Source organism: Salvelinus alpinus, chromosome 9, assembly GCF_045679555.1.
Source record: "Salvelinus alpinus chromosome 9, SLU_Salpinus.1, whole genome shotgun sequence".
Classification (NCBI taxonomy): Eukaryota; Metazoa; Chordata; class Actinopteri; order Salmoniformes; family Salmonidae; genus Salvelinus; species Salvelinus alpinus.
The window spans coordinates 29553218-29571972 of NC_092094.1; the positions used below are offsets into that span (position 1 = coordinate 29553218).

The following is an 18755-nucleotide window of genomic DNA, read 5'->3' on the forward strand; positions in this document are numbered from 1 at the left end:
ATAATTGCAAAAGGGTTTTCTAATGATCAATTAGCCTTTTAAAATGATAAACTTGGATTAGTTAACACAATGTGACATTGGAACGCAATCGCAACCACACTGCACACTGCCCTAACCCATCTGGACAAGAGGAATACCCATGTGAGAATGCTGTTCATCGATTACAGCTCAGCATTTAACACCATAGTACCCTCCAAACTCGTCATCAAGCTCGAGACCCTGGGTCTCGACCCCGCCCTGTGCAACTGGGTCCTGGACTTCCTGACGGGCCGCCCCCAGGTGGTGAGGGTAGGTAACAACATCTCCACCCCGCTGATCCTCAACACTGGGGCCCCACAAGGGTGCGTTCTGAGCCCTCTCCTGTACTCCCTGTTCACCCACGACTGCGTGGCCATGCACGCCTCCAACTCAATCATCAAGTTTGCGGATGACACTACAGTGGTAGGCTTGATTACCAACAACGACGAGACGGCCTACAGGGAGGAGGTGAGGGCCCTCGGAGTGTGGTGTCAGGAAAATAACCTCACACTCAACGTCAACAAAACAAAGGAGATGATTGTGGACTTCAGGAAACAGCAGAGGGAGCACCCCCCTATCCACATCGACGGGTCAGTAGTGGAGAAGGTGGAAAGTTTTAAGTTCCTCGGTGTACACATCACGGACAAACTGAATTGGTCCACCCACACAGACAGCGTTGTGAAGAAGGCGCAGCAGCGCCTCTTCAACCTCAGGAGGCTGAAGAAATTCGGCTTGTCACCAAAAGCACTCACAAACTTCTACAGATGCACAATCGAGAGCATCCTGTCGGGCTGTATCACCGCCTGGTACGGCAACTGCTCCGCCCACAACCGTAAGGCTCTCCAGAGGGTAGTGAGGTCTGCAGAACGCATCACCAGGGGCAAACTACCTGCCCTCCAGGACACCTACACCACCCGATGTCACAGGAAGGCCATAAAGATCATCAAGGACAACAACCACCCAAGCCACTGCCTGTTCACCCCGCTATCATCCAGAAGGCGAGGTCAGTACAGGTGCATCAAAGCAGGGACCAAGAGACTGAAAAACAGCTTCTATCTCAAGGCCATCAGACTGTTAAACAGCCACCACTAACATTTAGCGGCCGCTGCCAACATACTGACTCAACTCCAGCCACTTTAAAAATGGGAATTGATGGAAATTATGTAAAAATGTACCACTAGCCACTTTAAGCAATGCCACTTAATACAATGTTTACATACCCTACATTACCCATCTCATATGTATATACTGTACTCTATATCATCTACTGCATCTTGCCATCTTTATGCAATACATGTACCACTAGCCACTTTAAACTATGCCACTTTATGTTTACATACCCTACAGTACTCATCTCATACGTATATACCGTACTCTATACCATCTACTGCATCTGCCATGCCGTTCTGTACCACCACTCATTCATATATCTTTATGTACATATTCTTTATCCCTTTACACTTGTGTGTGTGTGTAAGGTAGTAGTGTGGAATTGTTAGGTTAGATTACTGTTGGTTATTACTGCATTGTCGGAACTAGAAGCACAAGCATTTCGCTACACTCGCATTAACATCTGCTAACCATGTGTATGTGACTAATAAAATTTGATTTGATTTGATTTGAACACAGGAGTGATGGTTGCTGATAATGGGCCGCTGTACGCCTATGTAGATATACCATTAAAAAATCAGATGCTTCCAGCTACAATAGTCATTAACAACATTAACAATGTCTACACTGTATTTCTGATCAATTTGATGTTATTTTAAATGCACAAAAAGATGTGCTTTTCTTTCAAAAACAAGGACATTTCTAAGTGACCCCAAACTTTTGATAGGTAGTGTATATATATATATTTTTTTACATTGTTTGCAAACTGATATGTGACACGTGTTAATGCCAAAGTAACATGCAAAACAGGCAAGCCCCCCCATTTTTGCTAAAAATGTGGGGCTGAAGGGGGGGGTTCGCCCAGGGTACCATACAAGCTAGAACCGCCACATACACTTGAAACAAATAGACACAGAAAACTGCAGACAAAAATGCTTTCTGCTACTAAGATCAGTGAAATGTAGGCTAAACTGACAACGGAGTGAAGGGCAGAAATCTCAACTAGCAAGCAAGTCGCAGCAACGAAGAACGCGAAGGAGGGGAGAATTCAGGCACAACACCTGATGTGATTGGGAGTCCCGTAAAACAACGCACAATTGGTCCAGCGTCGTCCGGGTTTGGCCGTCATTGTAAATACGAATTTGTTCTTAACTGACTTGCCTAGTTAAATAAAGGTTAAATAAAAAAAATACAATTGGTTTTCTTCGAGGATTATCTAACCCCCGCCCCAACAGACACACACCAAGAAACGAAATTATCTATTTGAACAAGTTCTGACTGCATTGCATTACAGAAAAAACTGAATCATTTTTGGTAATCATAAACAGGTTTATTTTCTGCCACATTTTGAATTTAAAGCCAACCTGCCTGTCAAAATAGCGTATCCATGGTAACGTAGTCATAGTGAGCACGAGGACAACCAAAGTCAAACAATCAGAGCTCCCAAGTGTTTGGTCCTAGGGAGCACCCAGTGCGGAGAAGATCAGTGCCACCCAGTGCGGAGAAGTCCAGTGCCGAGAAGACAACGAACTTCAATACAGGTTGGCCATTTAGATCAGGTGGAATTTCTTATATCAATATTTCTCTTCCAACAGCTGGCCATTTACATAAGCGGGCAATTTGAATACAGCCAGACGCGCATTCACACGGTCAAGGTCGGTGTGGAAGATATTTTTTTTTAACGCCCGTGTCCTATATTGACAACAGTATGGTGGTAGGTCTATATGGTTATGATGAATTCATATCTGTTCATAGTTTCAGCACTAGTATGTTGTTATAAACTTTTATTTCAGAGAGAGGTCTCAATTAAGGTGAAATCGTTATGTCTATAAATTAACGTCGAGGCAGCGGAGACCAATAAATAGTATAATTAATTAATTAATATAAATAAGAGATAAAACAGGGCTATTTTATTGAGTAAAGCAACTAAACAGTCGTCACACTGATTTTGCTCAAAAATGTAAGACATTTTAATGCGCAGCTGAGCACATCCCATTATGACATACATTATGTGCACATCACTATTGCGCCACAGTTAGTCTGGAACACCAACCAAACAGACAAACGAGCTCCAGACACCAGCACTAACTCACCAGCTCTAAAAAGTTAGGCAATTACCCAAATTAAGGCAATCTGCTTCCCACTATCCTAAAAAGGCAGTTTTTTAGTGAAAACACTATTGGTATGAGCATCCAGCAAATGTAAATTGACTCTAATTCCACCTGTCCTTGTCCACAGACTAATCATGTCAGGCACTGATGTTTGGGTTGGCTCCTGGAGGCCCCACAAGCCCAGAGGCCCCATCGCTGCACTCTACGGCAGCCCTGGACCCAAGTATGCCCTGCCTGGAGCGACAGGTACAACTAACTTAGTGATTGACTGACTGATTTATTGGTTGATTTGTTATTACCTTTTGATTAGTTGGTTGATTGTTTTTATTTTGGGGTATAAAAAGACACGTGGGCAATCATCTTCGCCTATTCTTCTTCAGGTCTGAACTACCATGACCCCAGGAAGCTGAAAGCACCGGCGTTCAGTTTTGGGACACGCCATCGCCAGTTCAGCTCAGACTGCTCCCCCGGGCCAGGGTACTTGGTTCCCTCCAACATCACCAGGATTGGGCGTGACGGGACCCCTGCATACTCCCTCTACAGCCGCCCCAATGACCCCCAGCTGTTCCAAACCCCCGGACCTGGTCAGTAACCCACATCCTTTCTTTTTTGCTCCATCTGCATGTGTTTTATGTGAGGATGCACAGTGGTGCCTTAATGATACCAGTCAGACAGAATGTGGTGGTACTCTAACAGTGGGTCTAAAATATGACTAACACCTCCTTAACATCTGGAAGATCAACATGCATTGCTTGCTGTTTGGGGTTTTAGGCTGGGTTTCTGTACAGCACTTCGTGACATCAGCTGATGTAAGAAGGGCTTTATAAATACATTTGATTGATGTTACAGTAACAAAAAACAAACTGGTCCTCAGACATCAGTGTCAATTCACATTTTCTGGTACATTTACATGTTTCTTTTACAGATCTTTTACACATTTCTATAATTTCTACATGCAACTTAATAAAATGTCAACTTTTCTTTTCAAGAAGTGGGAACCCTCGAACAGACTGAGGAAATGGTTGCAGCGACAACATCAAAATAAATATTTCACAATGTTGATAACCTCCGTTCACATTGGTTCTGATCAAGGGACTATAAATCATGATTTTTCAAACAACACATCTGTCAAGTTCTAAAGCCTTTTTTTTAAAGATAACTACCAGCTTTCTTAGACAGAGGCCAATGGGCTAATGTTAGACAACTATTTTAAGAAATTTCCAAAACCACAAACGTAAAATCCTATCTTAACTAAGGTGTGAAGTCTTATCAACCCTGAGGGCCACCAAGACCGAAGCCTTATATTTCTTCATCATTAAACAACGATCACCTTTGGAATCTATTACATCAGAAGGACATCATCATATCCATTATCAGGACAGACCACCTCCATAGAGGAATGTAGCTTGAAGATAAACAAGGCTAAACATTGGGTTGTGTCTCAAATGGCAACCTCTAGCTCAGGTCCACCTGTACGTAAAATGTATGCACGCATGAATAAGTGGCTTTGGATAAACACACACACACTTGCGAGTACACACACACAAGCATGCTCAAAACTACACACCGTCTCTCAGAAACTACACACACATACAGACTCAAGACTTAATTCTGTCTGTTTGCTGTTTCAGGACGCTACTCCCCTGAGAGGTCAGGGAAGTCTGCATATTACTCTGCCCCTGCCTATTCCCTGTCTGCCAGGAGCAAAGGCTTCCGCAACGACCAGACCCCAGGTAACATCCTCTTCAATAAATCCAACACTATGGCTTTAAGAGACATGGAATAGAATGTTGGCTGTACAATTTTAAAATGTGATCAATAAAATATTCAGTGAGCATGTTCGATGAACACTGAAAATATGATAGAACTGTAGAATAGAATGTTGGTGTATTTACGAAATGTGATTGTTTGTGTCCTCTCTCTCAGGCCCTGCTGCTTACATGCTGCCCTCTGTGCTGGGGCCTGCCACCGTCAACAAAACCTCTGCCCCTAACTTCTCCCTTCGAGGACGCAGCAAGATCGGCAGCTTCCACGAGGACCTACAGAAGGTAGATCTGACATGTCAAACACACTCTTCAAAATTGACATCTCATCTGTCCTCTTTATTGATGATGGACAGATTGAGTTAGTAGGCCTATCGTTCATTGTTTTCTTCCCTCACACTTATTCCCTGTGTGTTTCCATCTACATCAGACTCCTGGCCCAGGGACATACAGAGTGGTGGACCCCTGCACCTACAAACACAAACCCCCCCACTACAGCATGACAGGACGCAACAGCATGCCTGGAGACACCACCAGGAAACCAGGCCCTGGAGCTCACCACCCTGAACAGGCAAGACACCTCATCATAACCATATCACACTTCTATAACTGTGTACTTATACAATAATTAAAATGGTAAAATATGAAAATATCTTCTACAAAGTTTGTTTCTACCCTCTGTTGCATGGGTAATGCACTAACTGCCCGTCTTCCGTTCCTAGGTGACCTTCACCAGGATCAAACCTCCAAGCTTCTCTTTTGGAATTCGTCATTCTGAGTTCATCGCTCCCCTTATCGTGAACTTGGCGGAATAGGAACCCTTCCCATTCCTCCATTTCCCTCATTCCTTCCCAACATCCCTTTTCCTCATCCCTACCCCCTTATCCCAGCAATAAATTCAGCAGTATAAAAATGCTCTGCAGTGAAGAAAGTAGTTAATTGTGCCTTATTGTTCTTATGTATTGCCTATTCTGCATGGAGTACAATGATGCTGGAAGACAAGCTAACCTGACAATCACATAATCATTGTTGGTGATTAAAAACAAAAGTATATTTTTTTATATGAAGGCTATGTTTTATCACATCAATTTGATTTGAATAACTGAGAAAAACACATCGGCTATCACGCACGCTTGAAAGTTATGAATACTTATGTGGGGGAAAAGGATTAGGCTTGTACTACACAAACACTACTTCACCTGTGGCCTCCCTTCATATTTTGTGTCACTTGTTTGTTGCATGAATGCTATGATTTGGGGAACACTTTTCTTTGGCCCATGACTGTTTTAATTTGCACATATTTTACCACATGAGACTCAGTGTGATATTGTGCCAAAGGTCTATGACCACTTTCAGTATTAAAATTATTCTGAAATACCTAGTATTATAATATTTTATTGTTCCAATACCAAAGATGTGGTTTGATATAACATTGATTTGTCATGATTCTTCTCAAACCAAAATGACTTGGCTATGTTCACTCACTTTGATGTTATAACGTGTCAAAAGTGTACAATTGTGGTAATAAATAACGCTAGTTATAAATAAATACATTTTCAACGAATATACTTTTTTCTGTCATGGAAAAATAAACCTTTGGACAATCTTTGTAAATAGTCCAAAAGAACCCATTTTCAGACAATAATAGGAACAGCTTCGTACAAAAAAGGGGGCCTTTAAGCGTCTGCGTTGCATAGAAACAGAAATTCTCCGAAGGAAGCTGTTGCTACAAAAACATGAAGATGCTAACTACAACGTTTTGAAAACTAGCGTTTTGCCAACGATAACGTTTTTCTACTTATTTTGCTATACTACTGACCGCTAAAGCAGGTTGCTAGATATAGCATTATATCAGGGACATAGCAATATCCCCGACTGTGTGTTATGTAAGCTACCCTAACAAGTAGCCACTGCACTGGCTAGGCTAACGTTACTGTAGATAGCTAACCAACGTCGGGTTGAAAACATGCCCGTTTCGACAGCTAGCTAATAAGTTAACTTAGACATGACTTCGAATGGGTTTCGGTCATATTTTAAGTGAATGAATGCAAATATGTGTAGCTATATCTAGTTAGTTAGCTAACGTTAAGCGGTTACTTGCCGTTAATCACAGACTAAGTGCATTTCTTTTGCTAGCTAACTTCTAGCCACGTACTTTACTGTAGCTAGCTAACGTTAGTTTACGTTCGCTAACTAGCTAAGCTGCTGTGAGACGCAGCTCATTTCCCCTTCCTAAAGGTAGAATGGCAGGCGACGCCAGTGGCATTCCTGAACTGGACCAAGATAAATATGATGCAGATGAAAAAGTCAAGATAATCTTCCTTGGAGACAGTGCAGTGGGAAAATCCAAGTAAGTTAGATAGGGAGCATGCCATCTTTTTCTTGTCATTTTGTCACTGCAAATACACCTCAAAGATGCTGAACGTTCTTAGTAAAGGTAACTACATTTTATATCAGCAGTAGTGCTTACTGTTTGTGACCCAGGAGAAGATGATAACAACTGCCTCTTTGTTTTACAGGTTGATGGAGAGGTTTCTGATAGACGGATAGTATCCTTTCTCACACTGGCGCTCTCAGCTATGATTTCTGTAATTGGGTTTTGAGTGTTGCATGATCGCAGAATAAATTCATCAGTCTTTTAGCTTGATGTAACTAACTAAGTAACGTTAGGTGTTGCCTAATATTGATAGTATTAAACTGAAAGAAACCCAATGCCTTCTCAATAGTTCATGCAGTAACTGATTTGGCTTGTAGCAGGTTAGTCATCCAGTGTGCCGACAGACCTTTTGACCAGCAATGTGTAGCTACAGTACAGAGGGTTGACAAAGTTGTTTATTCTATTCCCTAACTTGTTCTCCGGTCGTCCCCAACAGCTGTCAACCTATGCCCTGACGCTCTACAAATACACTACCACCATCGACAGCAAGGCTGTATTAGTAGGTATGTTTATCAATTGTTTTGTTATCAACATGTCTGGTTTAGACTGAAGAGTTGTTAAGGCTATAGTAAACTGATCGGTTATTGCTGTGAACCATAATCTTGATATTATGTTATCTGGTTGACTTACTATCTGTTTGGTTGCCTTCAGCTGTGTTTGTGCTTATGTCTGCCCCAAAGACTTCTGGGATACGGCCGGACAGGAGAGGTTCCAGAGCATGCATCCCTCGTACTACCACAACATTACTTCAAGGCTCATACTTATGTCATAGCTTGTATCATTAACTGTACTTGTCTTTCTCAGGTGTTTGATGTGCAGAGGAAGATCACTTATAAGAACCTAACCAGCTGGTATACAGGGCTGAGAGAGTACAGGCCTGAGATACCATCTATCTTATTAGCCACCACCACACAGGGTGAGTCCAGCCACACAGGCTAATTTTAATAATATTTTATTTTTTGTTTTTTTACTCCGTTGTTTGCAGCTGATATGAAGGTGACCCAGAGAAAATGTAACTTTGCCAAGAAGCAGGGGCTTCCTTTGTACTTTGTATCTGCTGCTGATGGGACCAATGTAGTCAAGGTGCGGATGGACAACATTGTCCTTAAGAGACACACAGTACTCTGTATACTGTATTCCTTTGCTTAATAAAAATATAACTTGGAAAACCCTTTTCTGTCTTTCGAAATGTTTCCCAGATGTTCAAAGAAACAATCAAAATGGCAATGTCTTACAAGCAGAACTCTAGTGACTTCATGGATGAAGTAATGCTGGAGGTACAGTACATATTTCCCTCTCTGGATATTAGCTCACTGATCTTATACACATCTTTTGCTGTTTCCATCTCCTTAATTTACTGCAGCTATTTCACTGACTGTTGTTCTGGTTATGTCATTAGAATGAATGTATTTGGTTGAGTTGACTTGAACAGAAAATGTGAATGGTAACACATTTGGTCTGGCGTTTAGGCTCTGCTCTTCAAGGTTGCTCCCCACCCAAGCAAATGCTCAGGTAATGAACCTAACAAAGCTAGGGGTAAGGGAGCAGAGTATCTGCCATGCCCTTGATAAACAGAAGAGCAGAACCAGAAGGCAGCAGTTTGCTGAAGTCTATTTGAAAAAAGTGCCATCATGTTGTGTTTTCAATGTCTGATTGATCAGAAACTCAGCTGATACTGTCAGCTTACTAATCAGGTGACTGACTTGAATTCATGCCAGAACCAGCTTCGCTCGATGTATTTGACTGACAGTTGCTCTGGATAAGATTACCTTTAAGTAATTTAGCAGGCTGACTCCGCTAAATGACATTGCCACAAGCAGCACTGCAGATTTTGCGATGAGCAAGATGCATGACTTCTTTTCAGTCACACACAGTATCTGCGCATGTGCACGGGTTTACTTCACACTTTTACAACGTGGTAGCCACGGGACCAAAACAGCAGAGAAGTTGAGCCTCGCGCTTCAACGCTGTTAGTTGTTGGGGAAATTGACTCACTATGCTGTTTACTTTCTGCATCTACGTCATATCGCTGAGTCTACCTTAATGTTTTTTTGTTCATCCTTGACCTGTAGAACTTTGAGCTGGAGCAGAAGAAGGAGTCGTCGTTAGAGATGGCTGAGGGACTGAAACCAGAGAGCCCTGAGTCTGTCTGTCTGGCTGGATGTTGATGTGGATACATTACCCTCACATTATGGACACATTATCTTTACATTATACTGGCATTGTGAATACGAGAGCTGTTTCTGACTGCACCGCAGCTATGGATGCTGTGGATATGTTATCCTAAATGTGTTGACATGATACCTCTTTACCATGGGAGAGCTGTGCTCCAGAGTCTGTAACTGATGCTGTGGATATGTTATCCTAAATGTGTTGACATGATACCTCTTTACCATGGGAGAGCTGTGCTCCAGAGTCTGTAACTGATGTTGTGGATATGTTATATTCACATTATTCTCACATTGTGGACATGTTGTCCTTACATCCTCATGTTTGTATTTTTTGTTTTATTTTATGCCATGGAAGAGACATGCTTTTATGGGGCTGATGCTGCAGAAAATGTTAACCTATGAGCCATATAATAGTAGTGACCTGTGAGAGCTGGGGCATTCTATTGATGTGAGAACAAACATATTGTAGGATAGATGTTGTGGCAGGCATGGTGAACGTGTGCCAAAGTGTGTGATGCAGGCTGTTTGAGGTTAATCTAGAATGTGATGCCTTGTAAAATGTGGGACACACTCTATACCTATAATCCCTATTCTTGCTATTTTATGATAGCAAAGTGAAACTGTGAATGTGAACTCTGCTACTTTGTCATCAGCTTTCGCCCTCTTATGCCTTTACCATACGTGGCATGTGTATGGCGATTTGTACAATGTGATAGTAAAGTACATGTATGTAAAGGCTGCTATTGTTGCTCTAAGTGCTACAGTGTAAAGCCAGAGCCTTTATAGGTCATGCCTTTAATGTATCTTAAACAATGAATGTACCTTGTAACCATGTGATGGCATTATCGACTGTGTGGTTTTACTCCTCAACACTTGTGACCTGGCTGCATCAGTAAAAAGACTGCATCAATGTCACCAATAATTAATTCCAGTGCTGTTACTGATATAGTTATCAATGTACAGGTTAGATATACACTGAGTGTATATCTCACCCACCCACCCCTTTTGCTCTCAGAACAGCCTCAAATCATCGGGGCATGGACAGTACAAAGTGTCGAAAGCATTAAACAGATGCTGGCCCATGTTGACACCAATGCTTCCCACAGTTGTGTCAAGTTGGCTGGATGTCCTTTGGGTGGTGGACCATTCTTGATACACACGGGAAACTGTTGAGTGTGAAAAAACCAGCAGCGTTGCAGTTCTTGACACAAACTGGTGCGCCTGGGACCTACTACCATACCCTGTTCAAAGGCACTTCAATATTTTGTCTTGCCCATTCACCCTGTGAGTGGCGCACATACACAATCCATGTCTCAAGGCTTAAAAATCCTTTAACCTGTCTCCTCCCCTTCATCTACACTGATTGAAGTGGATTTAACAAGTGACAATAAGGGATCATACAGTAGCTTTCACCTGGTCAGTCTGTTATAGAAAGAACAGGTGTTCTTAATGTTTTGTATACTCAGTGTACATTTTAGTCAACTGGAAGTGTTGCAGAAGTACTGAAGATACCTCAGAACTACAACGAATGACCACTTCTGAGGTTCTCGATCTAAGTGTATTAGACCTCTTCGGGCTGGATTCAATCCGTATCCCGAGCTGAAATGTAAAGGTCATTTTCGAATGAGCTGACATTTTGCAGCGTTTACAATGAAGGCAGGAATATTGCCTTTAAATTGAGCTATAATGCAGATACAGATTTAATTGAGCTCTTAAAGTGATGCTCCAGAGGTTTTGCGTAATTCACTAGTTTTGAAAGTAGTGATCACGAGGCAAATGGGTCCCTGAAAATGTTGCACAATTGTGTACTACGTCATCCATTTTGTATGATATGTTATGTCCTGTAATAAAAATAGTTGATTACAAAATCCAATTTGTGCAATATGTTACGTATTTGTCGGTTCTAAAGATCCCGGACTGCATATTTAATGTTGCGTATGGAAAGTAACTTTGTTTATCTGTATGATATCTCATGTATCCTATGAACTGTGATAATTTGTCTCTGTTGCCCGTGTGCTTCACTCAAGGTTTTAGCCAAGGTTGTTAGTGTAATTTCAACCACCTTCAGAAATAATCATTTTATGTGCACAGCTCAAATGTTAACGATTAATATATTTTTGAATTCTGTAATGACTACTGGGAAACTGCAGAGCCACAAGGCTGCAAAGGGCCTCTGAGTTTCCAGGGGAAAAACACAGGTCAAAACTGACATTGCAGTTGGCACAGCTAAAACTCTGGCCAATGTAGATCTCAGTAGCAAGACCAATGAGGAGCCGACACACAGAAGTCATGTTTTTAATTATAAATGTATTACATAATATAACAAACATAGATCTCTGTGGTGGAGCCATCACAGCACTCAGGTCTCTGGACCTGCCTCAGCCTCACTACCCCGCCTCCCTTCTCTATATGTTCCCTTATGGATGATAAGAGAACCATGCCTCTGGGTGAAAAGGGTTCTTGTCAATGGTGCGACTAACCGTAACATGTGTTTTTACATTTGTTTATTGTTCTTTTTCCAGACATCTACTCAATGGCCAGTGTGTCCTCTCTTCTATTCCAAGTCTATGCCCCCCCCCCCCCCCCCCCCCGACCCCTTTCAGCATGGTGTGTTTGGGAGTAGACACTCAGATGCTAGTTAGAAGCAGGTAGCCTAGGTGTCTCCCTCTCTACAGACCATTTTAATTTCAACAGGAAAATTACACTTGAGTATGCCCTTGCTATATCTGAGATTACATAGAACTGTATCTTAAAATAGTCACAGTAACACTGTCTGGCGAAAATCTGTACATATATAGCACCAAAGTGAACGCTACTATTTTATTCTAGTTAGCTAGCGATCTGACCTTTCACATTTTCACCTCCTACCACACGTGACATATGCTGTCAGGATTCATTCAACAATGCTAAACTACTGAATAACATGAATCTACTGAGGTTGACATTGTGTTCATGATTAGTTTCAGCCAGGCTACAGTTCTGTGTGGAGTTCACTGTCTTGAAGAAGATATAGAGCTGGGATGCCTGGGGGATCAAGAGGAGGGGATGTTTAGATGGGCCAGGCATGGTCCAGACATGGCCTGTAATAGATCCACCCTGTTAAACTTCACAGTGCAAACAAGGAGAAAATCAACAATGAAAGAAAAACCCCTTTGAATGATGATAAGATCATTTGATCCAATGGTGGGTCTACCAGATCTCCCTGGATTCAAAAAAAGGAATCACGACTCCGTCTCACCATGTAGATTGTGCTTTGTTGATTAGAAAAGAAGATGAAGTCGACCGTACAGAGAAACTCATTGGTGTGAATGATGTGTTTGCCTCAGCTCTCTGTGTCCTGTAGCATGGGTTTGCATCTGTATAAGCTACCTGTGGTAAACCCACTGAGGGGTCCAACTATGTTCTCCATCACTAGGTTCTTTCCTAACCAGGAAAGCAACTGGAGTCCAAACTGCACTGTGTATATGAGCACACGTGCATGCCTGCGTGTGTGTACAGTATGTGTGTATGTATGTGCTGTGTGTAAACCCATGTCAGCATCTCTCAGCATCAGTTAGACAAGCGGTATAACTCATCACAGTTATACCAAACAATACTTTGATACCTTGTCTCAAAAATATAAATATAAATGTTAATAATGCAAAGCTCATAAAATCCATTTTTCAGGTTATATATATATTCCTTTACAAAACATAAAAACGTCTGCAGTTCCACTCCAAAAAGGTTGTGTCCAGACAGTGAAGCTAAATGAATGTCTGTAGTTCTCAAGATTCCCAGGAGATGGCACCATATTAGTGAGTAACAGCTCAACAACATCCAGACTAAGGTAGTACTAAGGAAGAAGAAAAATATACCATTGAAAGTTTATTTTTGGCACGTTTTTCCTTCTTTTTTCTTTTTTTGTGTGTCAGTCCTCTTCAAAATCCCCTCATCATAGCATACCCTTAAAAACTCTGAACGTCTGAAAAAGGAAAAGAGGACAGAGTGTATAACTGGATGAAACGGGGAGCAGAGGGCCAGTGCTTCTGGTCATGGAGAGAGTCATAGAGAGGTGTTGTAGAGCAGATGGTAATACTGTAATTGTCTGTGTTTCTGTCTCCCATTAAAGCCACAGCCCAAACCCTGCCCACTGCCGATTCCCACACACACACAGACAGGGGCTACACAGGAACAGACAGAATGTAAATGTATATATTCTCTCTCTCTCTCTCTCTCTCTCTCTCTCTCTCTCTCTCTCTCTCTCTCTCTCTCTCTCTCTCTCTCTCTCTCTCTCTCTCTCTCTCTCTCTCGCTCTCTCTCGCTCTCTCTCGCTCTCTCGCTCTCTCGCTCTCTCTCTCTCCAATAGATATCAAAGGGTCCTGTAATGATTATACATCTGGATTTCAGTGTGTGCACCACGTGTGTGACACAGCCACTGCCAGGAATCTCTGATGTAATTAAGGCTACAGTGGACCACCTTTGAGGGTTTGAACAACTTACACGCACACCTACCACACACATACACACCCACCACACTACCACACACACACACACACACACACACACACACACACACACACACACACACACACACACACACACACACACACACACACACACACACACACACACACACACACACACACACACACACACACACACACACACACACACACACACACACACACACACACACAGCAGAGAGGGGGTTGTGTACAGAGTCAGGGTGTTCCTCCATTCACAGCATACATGCACTGTAATGATGGGTGGCTGTAATGCTAGCACCTTGTTTTGTGCAAATCATCTCCTATTTCATAGAAAATAATAAAAATCGGATCACACCTTTTTTCCTAGGTGGTTAACTATGCATATATGCCAAACATTCATATATAGATCTATATAATTTTTGATTTTCAAAAATGTATATGAAAACTATCATATATATACATTGCTTGTGATTAATATAAAAAAGCAAATATTCTTAGTTTTGTTCAGATTTACAGTGTGAAAGTCCTGTTGAGAGGATCTACTATTTTTTGTTTCTCCTTTTCTTAATGTTCACTCTGAAATTCATGTTAGGTGAGTGAATAAAAAAATGTATCTTCTAAACATCATAATCCAAGAGCTACAAAATCCACACCTCCATTATAGAAACACAAACCAACAATCAACCCAACATAAAAGTCAAGGAGTCAGGCGGTATGGTAGTGTCCCAAATGATATCCTTTTCCTTATATAGTGCCCCAAAATGTAAATCTCTGATCAAAAGAAGGGCACGGTAGGGATAAGGATGTCATTTGGGACAACTCCTATGTCACCAGAGTCAGAAGTGAGATTGTCTGTGAGGTCCGATGTGAGACAGTGAGCGTTATCCCTACAACGTTGACACAACATTGAATTTAACACCCGCTTACTCAAAACGGTGACAAAATAAAGTTTCACAGAGATAGTTTGGACTGGTGTGTGGCTCCGTGACAAGGATATCCACTTAGCATAATGGTTTCAGTGCTGCCTTTGACTAGTAAAGGTTTTAGTGGTTGTAGTGTCCACCTGGGTCACATTCAGGGGACTCCGTTATACAACAATGTAGATATAAATGTATTATAGAGAACAGACATGCTTCACTGTTGTGAAACTCCAATATACTACATATTCTTTACCTACAAATAGCAATAATAAACTTGTATAATAGGAAATCATGTCAACTCTTTATAAGATGCTCATGACAGTTCTATCATGACAGTTCTATCATGTCAGTTCTATCATGACAGTTCTATCATGACAGTTCTATCATGTCAGTTCTATCATGACAGTTCTATCATGACAGTTCTATCATGTCAGTTCTATCATGACAGTTCTATCATGTCAGTTCTATCATGACAGTTCTATCATGTCAGTTCTATCATGACAGTTCTATCATGTCAGTTCTATCATGACAGTTCTATCATGACAGTTCTATCATGTCCGTTCTATCATGACAGTTCTATCATGTCAGTTCTATCATGTCAGTTCTATCATGTCAGTTCTATCATGTCAGTTCTATCATGTCAGTTCTATCACGACAGTACTATCATGACAGTTCTATCTGCAGTATTCAGAACGTTTCTTCCTCCTGAACACACCATTGTTGTTCTCCCAGAGAGTATGGATCTAACACTGTGCTGTTGTGTGAATAACACTCACTGTCTCTGACTGTTGAGAGAAGCAACTCACATTACAATTGTTGATTTTGTTTTTTTAAACACCTTTCTTAAGACATCCCGTTCTCCCAAACCATGGTCTCAGATGTATGTAATGATGCTACCGGTCTTAGTTTGGATGAGAACTGTGTGTGTTTGTGTGTGTGTCTCTGTGCGTGAATGTAAGGGTGTTATTTGTTTAACTATGTGACTGTTCATGTGTGTATATATATGTCTCTATATCTGAGTATGTGTTGAGGTCACAGGGTCACTGGGGTTAAACTGGGATGTCACACCCCTCACTGTGTGGGATGCCCTTCAGTATGACGGAAGACCGTAAGAAAACAAACAGAAATTAAACCACAACCCTCTTTTCAAGACGTGATGCAACTTTTCATGCTTCTGTTCAGGAAAGGGTGACCATGTAAGGACAGTTCATCAACAGTGGGTTGTATATAGAATACCATGTACAGTTTTACTAAAGTTGTATATTTTATGACAAAATGTAATTTGTATATATCTATTAACTTTTTTTCAAATATATATATTTATATAATAGGTAAAAACAAGTAAATTATTGGTGCAATAAATGTTAAAGTTTTCTCTCTGTCCTTTGTCTAGAAGTAGGAGTCAGATGCTCTTTAGTTTATTACATATCTTCATTTCAACATTCTGTCGTTTTTTTCCCCCTCAAAACTATTTAAATACATTTATATCATATTTATCTATAATATTCCCTTTGGAAACCCAAAGCAAGATGTTTTGATTATGAAAAAAGCCACTAGTGTTGGTTAAACATTCTCCAAATATAATAGATAGCACTGTCAGTCCTCGAGAAGGTCCCAGGATGGAGGAGTTTTCCCTATGTGGTCTCCAACTCGGAGCTCCGTCTCTGGGCTCAAGTGTCTCTAGTTTAATTACAATGCCAGGCAGAGAGGAGAGAGGCCCATGTCAGTACTGTCAGTATGTCAACATTATGTTAGTTCTAGGTCAGTACTGTGTCTATACTCCTGTGTTCGCTGTCGCTGAGCGGATCTCTGAACGTTCCTTATGGTTAGAGATTGATCCTCCTCCTTCTTCATGCAAACGGGGAATCCTTCAGAGGCCAAAAAAACAGCAGGCAAAGAGATAGAGGGAAGGGATGGAGGGAGAAAGAGAAGGAGATGTACAAAGAAGGAATGGTCTGTCGGAGAGCTTAAAGGTGTGACTAGAGGAGCAACAACAGAAGCTGTTACAAATAAAATGTTCTAATAGGAGCTCATGCAAGATTCTCTCCTGCAAAGAATTTCTTCCAAGTAGAAGTCTAAGTATTGTTATCCATTAGTTTACTCCAATTAGGGCAGGGGTGGTAGGCTTAGGGGAATTTAATAAAGAAGGAAAATATATTTCATTAGTTTACTCCAATTTGGGGAGGGGTAGTAGGGTTAGGGAAAAATATATATATATACACTACCGGTCAAAAGTTTTAGAACACCTACTCATTCAGTGCAGTGCTGAGAGCAGAGTATAAATACAAAAACGTACACTTTCAGAAACATCAAAATGAAAACAAATTCACCTAAAAATGAAAACTAGCTCCACCTAAAAATGGAGCTAGTTTAAAAGCTCTCTCTTGTTTTCTCTCTGTTTCTGTCTCTCCATCTCCCTCTCTCTCTCTCGCTCTCTCCCCATCTCCCTCTGTCTCTCCATCTCCCTCTCTACCTCTCTCTCTCCCTCTCTCTCCACATCTCCCTCTCCCCATCTCTCTATCTCTCTCCATCTCCCTTTCTTTCTCTCCCTCTCTATCTCCCTCTCTCTCTCATTGCAGGGGTCAGCTCTCCAGCAGTTGTTTAAGTGCTCGTTCGATGTTCATGCGGTGTCCCACGCGCGTCACCCCCAGCTCAGCGAAGTCGTCCTTGGTGAGTGCCGGGAGGTGCGAGCCCTCGATCTCATGCTCCTGAAAGCCAGCCCTGTGCTCCCCCAGGTTGATGCTCTCCAGCCAGTCTCCAACGTCGTACTTGTTCCACAGGTGGAGGGGCTTCTGGTGGAATGGCCTGAGGGCCAGGAGGGGCGAGCCCAGCCCGGGGGAGTGACAAGGGGACGGGGAGGGGGAGCGGGACCGGGCGCTGGAGCTCCTCATAACGAAGCGTACCTCTTTGGGCTCATGGTGCAGGCTGAGGCTGGACGACTTGAGGATGGTGTGGTGCGGCGTGGTGGGTGAGGTGGGTAGGCCGAAGCCTGGGATTCGACTGAGGGGGTCACCCCGATCCGGGGAGCCCGAGCCAGGGCTTGGAGTGCGGCGTGTAACGGGAAAGCGGCTGCCAGGCCGAATGGTGTAGGTGGTGCCGTAGCTTCTCTGGGAAATGGTGTGGAGCTCTCCTAGACTGCTGAAAAGTCTGGAGGAGAGAAATATGGAGAGAGAGAGAGAGAAAGAGAGGGAGGTTAGGAGGGGAAGAGGGTGAGAGGTATACAGAGAAAGAAAGATACAGAGAGAGCAAGCGCAATGGGATGTAGAGAAAGAAAGGCAGAGGTAAAGAGATATTAGAACAACATCACCGTGTTTTTATCTATAAAGCTTCACACAAGTAGAAAGAGCCATTTGATCTGTTGAGCCTTTGGAACATCAAGCCACTCAATGTGGGCTGCAGGGTTAGTGACTGTTAGTGAGAGCAAGCTAGGTAAACTCACAGCAAGATCAAAAGCTTCAGTATTTTCAACTATTTAGTTGGATTATGACTTAAAGGCCTACTACAGGATGACCCACTCTCCGTGGGCTCAGGAGAGAGGAACATACTGAAACTTTCTGGAACCGGAACATGGTAAAGCATGTGATAGAGCAAAAATGTGTTCTACAGTGCATTCAGAAAGTATTCATACCCCTTGACTTATTCAAAGTTTTGTTGCGTTACAGCCTGAATTCAAAATGGATTAAATTGATTTTTTTCTCACCCATCTAAACACAATACCCAGTAATAACGAAGTGAAAACATATTTGTAGAATTTTTACA

At 42.0% G+C, this 18755-nt stretch overlaps 3 protein-coding genes across 17 annotated transcripts in view; 2 read left to right on the forward strand and 1 right to left on the reverse strand.

Annotated features, from left to right (window-relative positions):
- The first annotated feature begins 2003 nt into the window (after window positions 1-2003).
- Window positions 2004-6566, forward strand: cimap1b (ciliary microtubule associated protein 1B). The gene is made up of 7 exons (XM_071416648.1): window positions 2004-2669; window positions 3367-3485; window positions 3620-3823; window positions 4871-4972; window positions 5166-5287; window positions 5433-5573; window positions 5725-6566. The coding sequence occupies exons 2-7, from the start codon at window positions 3374-3376 to the stop codon at window positions 5815-5817; spliced, it is 774 nt and encodes a 257-aa protein (XP_071272749.1). The 5' UTR covers window positions 2004-2669; window positions 3367-3373; the 3' UTR covers window positions 5818-6566.
- A 65-nt stretch (window positions 6567-6631) lies between these two features.
- On the forward strand, window positions 6632-11483 carry LOC139584606 (rab-like protein 2A). Of its 8 annotated transcripts, XM_071416653.1 has the most exons (7): window positions 6632-7352; window positions 7522-7590; window positions 7876-7942; window positions 8425-8522; window positions 8639-8716; window positions 8909-8951; window positions 9512-11483. In XM_071416653.1, the coding sequence occupies exons 2-7, from the start codon at window positions 7582-7584 to the stop codon at window positions 9517-9519; spliced, it is 303 nt and encodes a 100-aa protein (XP_071272754.1). In that variant the 5' UTR covers window positions 6632-7352; window positions 7522-7581; the 3' UTR covers window positions 9520-11483. The 8 variants fall into 8 exon arrangements, 3 of the variants coding, with proteins under 3 accessions (XP_071272754.1, XP_071272752.1, XP_071272753.1); XM_071416651.1 differs by having other exon boundaries at window positions 8909-11483; XM_071416652.1 differs by lacking the exon at window positions 8909-8951 and having other exon boundaries at window positions 6636-7352.
- Window positions 11484-11889: 406 nt separating this feature from the next.
- Window positions 11890-18755, reverse strand: part of LOC139584604 (SH3 and multiple ankyrin repeat domains protein 3-like) — a 307285-nt gene continuing 300419 nt past the window's right edge. For all 8 annotated transcript variants that reach the window (XM_071416641.1, XM_071416643.1, XM_071416642.1 and 5 more), the window contains one exon: window positions 11890-18143. In XM_071416641.1, the coding sequence (XP_071272742.1) occupies window positions 17579-18143 (565 nt within the window). In that variant the 3' untranslated portion in view covers window positions 11890-17578. The remainder of the gene's footprint in view (window positions 18144-18755) is intronic.